At 39.3% G+C, this 10,000-nt stretch overlaps 1 protein-coding gene across 1 annotated transcript; it reads left to right on the top strand.

Annotated features, from left to right (window-relative positions):
• The first annotated feature begins 4,964 nt into the window (after window positions 1-4,964).
• On the top strand, window positions 4,965-6,101 carry LOC106879609 (uncharacterized). The gene has a single exon (XM_014929260.2). It carries the CDS (start codon window positions 4,965-4,967, stop codon window positions 6,099-6,101), a length of 1,137 nt encoding a protein of 378 aa, XP_014784746.2.
• The last annotated feature ends 3,899 nt before the right edge of the window (window positions 6,102-10,000 follow it).

Below are 10,000 nucleotides of genomic sequence, written 5' to 3'. Positions count from 1 at the left end.
CAGTTTTCATTTATGTTTTATGTAGTGTTTTTGGTACCGAAAGACTTTCAAACTTCGTATACTTATCTATTTTGTGTTATAGAACAGAAATAAATTTTTGTATTCGAATTTATTTCATGTAAAAAATTGTCTTATTTCAATAATTTCAACCAATCACTGACAAGTATTCAGCTGTTTACACTTACTCATTTGGAAGTTTAAGCGGTGTAAAGCGTATTTAATCTCCATTACTTCTGACATTTTGCAAAGGCAACACACGTGTGTTCATTTTCCCTAACCCTAATTGACTTGCTCCTTCCCTCAAAAACCATGCCTTGTGCTTATAATTGAAAGGTTTATGAGCTACTGCCAATATGCTTCAGCCATTTTTTGACAAGGAAATAATAATTTTATCACCGCGAGAATCGTTTGTTTACATAGTCAGCAGTTAATGTCTTCGGCTGAATGGACGTCAGTCATTGGTTGAAATTACAGAAATACGACAACTTTAACATGAAATAACTTGCGATGTACGTTTTTTTGTTAAGAAGACTAAGAGAAAAAGATGTTTTATATGACACATTCTACCAGTGTCCCAAGTTTCAAAGTGTTTCGTTAAGAAAATACTGGTGCCCCCGTTTTGAACAAGATCCCTCTTTCTGCCTTTCTCTCTCTCTCTCTCTTTCTCCCTTCCTCTTTCTCTCTTTCTCCCTTCTTCTCTCTCTTCCTCTCCCTCTCCCTCTCTCTCTCTCTCTCTCTCTCTCTCTCTCTCTCTCTCTCTCTCTCTCTCTCTTTCACTCACACACACATACGTCCATTTCATATACACATACATGCATCCTTCATTTATTCCTCTCACTTTAAAACAAAAGTAAATAAATCAAATTTTTTTACAGAAATTAACGAACGTAGATGACAGCTCTGCAAATCAAAACGAAAGATTGCCTTTTGAGATCATTTTCGGACAATATTTCAATTTGCTCCTAATGTTTCACTTTCGTCTGACGTTTCACGCATGCGTTGAATTCTACTCGGACAAACATTTATGAAAATGTACACATGAATATATTAAAATAAGCCACATAAGAAAAAATGCTTTAAAAGACATCCCTTTCTCTATATGTTATGAAGACATACAGTCATCCTCTCTCTCTCCCCCTCTCTCTCTCTCTCTCTCTCTCTCTCTCTCTCTCTCTCTCTCTCCTTCTCTGTCTCTCCTTCTCTCTCTCTCCTTCTCTCTCACACACACTCACACACACTCACACACACACACAAAAGATGTATGCATATGTATTTGTGGCCAAAGGTAAAGAATACGCACACCCGATGTTTAGGGTTAGGGTTACGCCGAAAACGAGTGGTGCACGTATTCTTTATCTCCGCCTATTTATGTACATGTATATGAAAAATAAAGTGTGTGTGTGTGTGTGTGTATGTTTAAGAGAAAGAGAGAGAGAGTGAGAGAGAGAGAGCATGTGAGTGACACTTACACATACATGCAAAAAATTCATACATCACAACACACACACATTCAATCACTCACTCACTCACTCACTCACTCACTCACTCACTCACTCACTCACTCACCTTCTCTCTCCCTCTCACACACACACACGTCCATTTCATATACACGTACATCCTTCACTTTCTCCTCCCTTTAACTTTCTCCTCTCACTTCAAAGCAAATGTCGTTTTTTCCCTTTATCCTCTCTTTCAATTTCTGCTCTCTTGAAACCATAAAGAAATTAAAAGAATTTTACGAAAATTAACGAACAATTATATGAACCCATATATGCTGAGATGACAGCTTTCAAACGAAAGAATGCCATAAAATAACTTCGTTTCACCCTTTCACACGCGCACACACATACATACACACACACACACACACACACACACACACACACACACACACACACACACACACACACACACACACACACACACACACACACTCTCTAGGTAAAACTTCTGTGCGAATTATGTTATTTCTTGCTGTGTGCACGAGCAAATTTAAAGCTCAAATTCAGTTGAAATGATCTTTTTCTATCGTGTAATTTGTGTTTGTGATGAGCGTATTCAAAAATCTAATCTTCGATATAAACTTAGAAGAATGTTTTCCCAGAAATCCTGTCCTTTACCTTTTCTTTCTAGCATGTCCGAGGTGATATTTCCGCTCCCTCGCCTCATTTTTTTCCTAAATTTTTTCCGATTCCTATGTTTGCGATACAGAACATCAGGATTTCACCCACAAAACACGTTCTCAAAATTTTAATTTTCTCCCTCTCCACACCAAATTCATTTTTTCTTTTTTTCAAATATTTTTTCTTGGTAATCCATGGAGAAAATACAGAGAGTACGAATCTTAAACAATTTTACCCATCACCTCACCACTTTCAGAAAGCTACACACTTCCAATGTTTCACTTTTAGCGTTTTGGAAAGCGGGGAAGTTTCTTCAGAAATAATGTCGTTTACTTGTTGTTTCTAGCATGTCAGGTTTTCTGGTGGTGGTCTGGTATTTTTTAAGTTTGCTATTTCAGTATGCGGAAAACATCAAACAAAAGTGAAAGCGAGCAGGTGATGGGTGGCTGAGGTGGGGGGAAGGAACATTGAGTGTTTCTTTAAAAAAAATTAAACAGGAGTGGCTGTGTGGTAAGTAGCTTGCTTACCAACCACATGGTTCTGGGTTCATTCCCATTGCGTGGCACCTTGGGCAAGTGTCTTCTACCATAGCCTCGGGCCGACCAAAGCCTTGTGAGTGGATTTGGTAGATGGAAAACTGAAAGAAGCCCGTCGTATATATGTATATATATATATATATGTGTATGTATACGTTTGTGTGTCTGTGTTTGTCCCCCCAACATCGCTTGACAACCGCTGCTGGTGTGTTTACGTCCCCGTAACTTAGCGGTCCGGCAAAAAGAGACCGATAGAATAAGTACTAAGCTTCCAAAGAATAAGTCCTGGGGTCGATTTGCTCGACTAAAGGCAGTGCTCCATCATGGCCACAGTCAAATGACTGAAACAAGTAAAAGAGTAAAGAGTAAAGAGTAAAGAGTATAGAAAATATATGTATTTCCCAGATTCGTAACCTCTGTATTTTTCAACGTAGATAAGAAAAAAACAAAATCGAAAACGTTACAAATTAAGAAATTGCGGTGAGGATGGGGGTGGGAGTGGGGAAATAAAAATTTTGAAAACGTGATTTCTGGACAAAATCGTATTAACCCCCTTTCATACGATAAAACAATACACAGTTTGTGATCCTTCTTAAGAACAGAAAGCATTTTCACAGACACACACACAAATATATATATATATATATATATATATATATATATATATATATATATATATATATATATATATATATATACAACGGGCATCTTTCAGTTTCCGTCTACCAAATCCACTCTCAAGGCTTTGGTTGGCCCGAGGCTATAGTAGAAGACACTTGCCCAAGGTGTCACGCAGTGGAACTGAACCCGGAATCATGTAAGCTTCTTACCACACACCCAATCTGCGCCTATGCATGTATATATAAATTGAAAGAAAGAAAATGGAGACAGTTGTATGTACGAATTATTTATTTGTATGATAATAAAAATGTTGAAATATTAAAAAAAATAAAATACAAATAAATTATAAGTTGTAAAGCTCAAAAAGAAAATGGGAGATGCGAAAAACCTACATATAAGTTTCAGTTTTAGCCTCTAGTTGATATGCACTTCTAAGCATTTGGTTATATGCTAAGAATGGTATCATTTTTAACTATATGAGGCAGAAATTTCTTCAAGGTTATTATGAGCTTATAGAACTAAGGTTAATATTTTTCGTGGAAGGATGCATTGAGAATAGTAATATTACTATAGTTAAAAATGATACCGTTCTTAGCATATAATCGAATGCTTAGAAGTGCATATCAACTGGGGGCTTGAAATGAAACATATATGTAGGTTTTTCGCATCTCCCATTTTCTCTTTTGAGCTTTACAACTTATAATTTATTTGTATTGCTATTTTTTTTTTTTTTTTTAATTTCAACATCTTTATATCACACAAATAAATTATTCGTACATACAACTGTCTCCATTTTCTTTCTTTCAATATTCTTTTCTACTCTAGGCACAAGGCCCGAAATTTTGGGGGGAGGGGCCAGTCGATTAGATCGATCCCCAGTACGTAACTGGTACTTAACATATCGACCCCGAAAGAATGAAAGGCAAAGTCGACCTCGGCGGAATTTGAACTCAGAACGTAAAGACCGACGGAATACCGCTAAGCATTTTGCCCGGCGTGCTAACGTTTCTACCAGCTCACCGCTCTTCTTTCTTTCAATATTAACAATATTTCAAAGCGGCGAGCTGGCAGAAACGATGGCACGCCGGGCGAAATGCTTAGTGGTTTTACGTTCTGAGTACAAATTCCGCTGAGGTCGACTTTGTCTTTCATCCTTTCGGGTTCGATAAATTAAGTACCACTTGCGTCCTGGGATCGATCTAATCGACTGCCCCCACTCTTCAAAAATTTCGGGCCTTGTGCCAAGAGTAGAAAAGAATAATATACAAGGCGGCGAGCTGGCAGAATCGTTAACATGCCGGGCGAAATGCTTAGCAGTATTTCGTCTGTCTTTACGTTCTGTGTTCAAATTCCGCCGAGGTCGACTTTGCCTTTCATCCTTTCGGAGTCGATAAATTAAGTACCATTTGCGTACTGGGGTCGACCTGCCTAGAGTAGAAAAGAATGGAGGGATGTCATTATCTTGATGGGAGATTGGAACGCCAAGGTGGGGAAGAGCATTACCAACAGTTCTAGCGTGGGCCAACACGGGTTGGGAGAGAGGAATGAAAGAGGACAGGATCTGGTTGACTTTTGTATCACCAACAACCTAGACATCGGTAACACCATCTTCTAGCATCACCAGAGAAGGTTGTACACTTGGACCAGCCCAGGAGACCGGTTTCGAAACCAGATTGACCGCATGATGATTCAAGGACGATGGAGGTTGGCTCTCATGAATATAAGGACACGACCAGGGGCAGACTTCGGAAGCAATCATCAACTGCTGTGTGCAACGATTAAGATCCGGATGAGGTCATGGCGAAAGCAGACGAAAACATCTCGGTACGACGTCACAAAGATTCCGGAGGCTTTCAGTGTCGAGATGCAGAATAGATTTCTACCGCTTCTCCAATCAGACGATAACGGAGAGTGGAGATCAGACACTCTTTGGGAGCAAATGGATAACATCACAAAGGAAGTTGCAGAGACGAATATTCCCAGAAGACGAACTCTGAAGAGGCCGTGGCTATCAGACGACACACTAGACATCGCTAGAAGAAGAAGGAGAAAAGCAAAAGCAAGTGGAAACCATCAGGAATGGAGAGAATTTGACAAGCAGTACAACAGACAGGCACTAGAGGACAAGAGGAACCATCAGGAAGAGATATGTTTGGAGGCGGAAGATGCGTCACAGAAAGGTAACATCAAGTCTGTTTTTCGTTTGGTGAAGGAATTGAGCAGAAAGGGGAAGTGGACTCCACGTAGTGACGTCATCAACGATAAAGAAGGTAACATCCTGACAGAGGAAGAGGACATCAAAGCTAGGTGGAGGGAATACAGCACCGATTTGTACAGAAGGAGGCAGGAAGACTGTGTCAAGATTTGGAACGACGTGGAGTGGTTGATCGACTGGTGTCGTGCAGTCTTCGTACCAATACCAAAGAAAGGCAACCCACGCGAGTGCTCTAACCACCGAACCATCAGTCTTATTGTCCACGCAAGCAAGATCCTGCTGCGAATCATCGTAGGTAGACTGCAGCGGAAATATGGCAGTGTCATCGCTGAGGAACAAGCCGGTTTCGTCAAGGGGAGAGGAACAGGGGAACAGATAGTCAATATCAGAATGATGATCGAGAAGTTTAAGGAATGTAACATCCCACTTTACGTGTGTTTCATCGACTATTCTAAGGCCCTCGACTGTGTGAGACACAGCAAGCTGTGGGACGTCACGAAGGATATGGGATTTCCTGAACACTTAGTCGCACTGTTGGCGCGACTATATCAAGATCAACAGTCATCTGTCAGGACGTCCGTCGGTGACACTGAGAAAACATCATAAGAGCGGTGAAGGAGAACTACGATGGTGGTGTGCAGATTGGCGGAGAAAAACTGTGCAATCTGAGATACGCCGATGGCACAATCCTTATAAGTAACAGCAAGGACGAATTGTTGCAGATGATACGCAAAGTGAAAGACATGGGTGCACAAAGTGACCTATTCCTGAATGTAAAGAAGACAAAGATCTTGGTGATGGATAAGTACAGGACAGACCAAAGTGACTTCACCGTGGACGGAGAGATGATTCAGGAAGTGGATGATTTTGTGTACTTGGGATACACAATCAGCACCAGTGGATCAAGTACACCAGAGATGTAGAAAAGGCTCGCGATAGCGAGGCAAGCGGTACAAGATATGGAGAACATCTGGAAGAGTCGTGGCGTGTCAATGCTGCTGAAGATAAGGCTACTTCGGGCTGCCGCTTTCTCTATTGCGACGTACGGCTGCGAGTCGTGGACAATGTTGAAGGCAGACGGGAAAAGAGTGAGCGCTTTTGACATGTGCTTTTGACATGTGGTGTTACCGCAGAAACCTAAGAGTATATATATATATATATATATATATATGTGTGTGTGTGTGTGTGTGTGTGTGTGTGTGTGTGTGTGTGTGTGTGTGTGTGTGTGTGTGTGTGTGTGTGTGTGTATGTATGTATGTATATATTATAGTATTTTATAGATATTGTTATTAATTAACAATACTCGTAGACAGACTAGACTAGACGTGCTCAAGTTGAGCTAAGTTCCAATTTATAATTCGAGTAGAGGCAATACGAGCGGGAAACTAGAGGAACATGACTTATTATCCAGCAGAATATACAATATATATGCACATTTACTTCGACATTAATAAAGCAGCATAAAGCTCAACATAACAGAAGTATTAATAAGATACAAGCATATAGACATATTTTTATAAGCCCGCAAATATCTAAAAATATTTTAAAACATTTAAAAATACATGGGCATTTTAAAAAATATATAAGTAAAATAAGTACAAAATATACACATAATAAGATATAAAAACGTCGATATTATATAAAACATAGTGAGTTATAAGTTCACACAATATACTATAGAGGAATAAAAATTTAGAGGTCAGAATACAAGCACATAGAATATTTAATAACACTTAGATATTTAAAAATATATAAAAGCATTTATAAATACGTAGGCATTTTAAAATAGAAGACGTCGATATGAAATAAGATATAGTAACTTATATGTTCATAGGATATGTTATAAGGACTAAAGATTTCAAGTTAGAACAATTGGTTGGAACGTGATTATATGAGTTGTCCTTTTTTGTATTGTCTTCATGGTGTCTTTCGTGTCGTGGAGCATCCTGATGAGGGGAGTGTCTGGTTCTTTTAAAATATGAAATCCATGTCATATTAACTGACACGTCTCCGAAACGGCCTGTAGATGAAATTTGTGGATTCATTGAACATTGTCTCTAATTTTAGTATGTCCGTTTAAAGCTTGACTTTATTAATGTCGAAGTAAGTGTGCATATATATTGTATATTCAGCTGGATAATAGGTCATGTCCTCTAGTTTTCCGCTCGTATTGCCTCCACTCAAATTATGTATATATAATTTGAGTGGAGGCAATATAAATGTGTCTGTATGTGAGTGTATATATATATATATATATATATATATATATATATATAGTCAATTCAAATAAACTAATAAAAAACGAAAAAATATGGAAAACAACGAACGTGAAGATGTGCACAAGAAATGCATTAGCTTGACGCTCGGTGAAAAGAGAGAATTTAACATTTCGAGCATAGCTCTTCGTCGGAAAGGAGAAAGGAATAAGTCTAAAGAAGAAGAAGAAGAAATCGCCAACTGCACACATGTAGTTACATTGTTATATATGTAGACAGTCTAAGAATGCATAAGCCAATAGAGTGGGTTTAATGCCCATTTCCCGTACTTGGCATGTCTGATGAGTACAGTTATTAAATACCCGTTCAGTTATCTAACATCCCGTTCGAAACCGATTAGTATGGGCGACTGTAACGGATCTATAATACTGTATGCTGTATTTTAAAGCTATTGACATTCCAGCAATTTTAAAGCTATTGAAGTTCACTCGCTTTTATTCGTCCTGTTTTTAAAATTCAGCTGTTTCGTTTCGCTTCATTCGAATTTGAAGTTGATTTAATATTCTAATTTTCATTTCTCGAGAAGCTGGCTTTCTCGACACTTATATTCTTACTCAACTTCGAAAATATTTATCAAAAAATTACAAAAAATAATGTAACAACGTTAGTTTGGAGTGTACCCGGGCATGGTTCTGGGTTCAGTTTGACTGCTTTATACCTTGTATCTTCTACTATAGCCTCGGGCTGACCAAAGCCTTGAGAGTGGATTTGGTAGACGGAAACTGAAAGTCCATCGGATATATATATATGTGCGTGTGTGTGTGTGTGTGTGTGTGTCCCAACATTGCTTGACAACCGGTATTCGTGTGCTTACGTTCCCATAGCCTAGTGATTCGGCCACGATATCGATAGTACTAGGCTTGAAAATTAGTACTAGGCTTGAAAAGAATAAGTTTTGGAGTCGATTTCTTCGACTGAAAACCCTTCAATGCAATGCCCCAGTATGGCCGCAGTCAAATGACTCAAAGATGTAAAAGAATAAAGACGAAATATACACGTTTTATAGAAATCATACACACACACATAAAGATGCATATTTATGTATGTATGTATGTATGCCTATCTACGTCGTTTGCTCAAACGACTCCCTTGTATATATTCAAATAGTCTGTTTACTTCTGTATTTGGTGATTCTGTCTATAAATGCCTCTCTCATTCACTTTCATTGTGTGTGTGTGTGTGTGTGTGTGTGTGTGTGTGTGTGTGTGTGTGTGTGTGTGTCGGTGTTGATGTTAGCAGCAGCTGTAGCAGCTGTAGGAGCAAGCAGACGTGGTCTGCCAAACCTCTGTATTCCCAATAGCCTAATAATGAATGAAACCATTCCCCCTGCACACTGCCTCCTCTTCCTCTATCCCTCCCCACGAGACCAAATACAAAATAAAGAAAGAAAGAAAGAAAGAAAGAAACAAAGAAAGAAGGAAAGAAAGATAAAAAGAAAATAAAATAAAGCAAAAAAAGAAGTATCGATTAGTGAGTGGCGGCGAAGAAATAATAAATAAACCTACTTTATTCGTGACTGATTGGTTACTGTCTGCGTTTGCATTGACACAGTTGTCGTGGGGGGGGGGGGGGGGCGGACTTTTAGTGGCATATAGGTTACCAGTAGCACAGTGGTTGGGGATGGAGTGTTAATGGTGAATTAGTTATTAGTGACTGTAGTTAGAGTAGGTTGACTGTTGGTGACAGATTAGCAGTGGCACTATGGTTGAAGAGAGCGGATTGTTGGTGCTGATAGGTTACCAGTGGCACAGTGGTTGAGGAGAGCGGACTCTTGGTGTCATATAAGTGGTACCAGTGGTACAGTGTTATTGGGTGAACTGTCGGTGGCAGATTGGTTAGCAGTGACATTGCAGTTATAGGACAGACATAGGCAATCATTTACGAGAAGCGGGGCTGCATGAGACATGGATCAGACTGGCCGCAATAGTAAAAAAAGAAATTCAATGTGATTTTTTCGTTAGGTCTGTCACTCAAAAACTCCCGCAGGTCGCAGGTTGCTCATGACTGTTCTAGTATGTAAGGTGTTGGTGATAGAGAGATTAGCAGTGACTCTATGATTCCAGGGGCCCAAATGTTGTGACAGATAAACTAGCAATGACACGGTGGTTATAGAGGGAGTCCTGTTGGTGACGAAGATGGTTGTAACGTTTTGGCACAATTAGTGGAGTATTTGATGGCATCGCGCTGAGATATAGGCTGCGCAGTGACTGATTTGTTTTGAATGTTAGA

The sequence above is a fragment of the Octopus bimaculoides genome, chromosome 16, assembly GCF_046866305.1.
Source record: "Octopus bimaculoides isolate indiv1 chromosome 16, ASM4686630v1, whole genome shotgun sequence".
NCBI classification, from domain to species: Eukaryota; Metazoa; Mollusca; class Cephalopoda; order Octopoda; family Octopodidae; genus Octopus; species Octopus bimaculoides.
Note: the sequence above shows the minus strand (reverse complement) of the source record. Positions and strands in the feature narration are given on the sequence as shown.

Bases quoted from the DNA above. Each gene is read 5' to 3' on its own strand.
- LOC106879609 (XM_014929260.2), top strand. From the start codon at position 4,965: ATGATTCAAGGACGATGGAGGTTGGCTCTCATGAATATAAGGACACGA.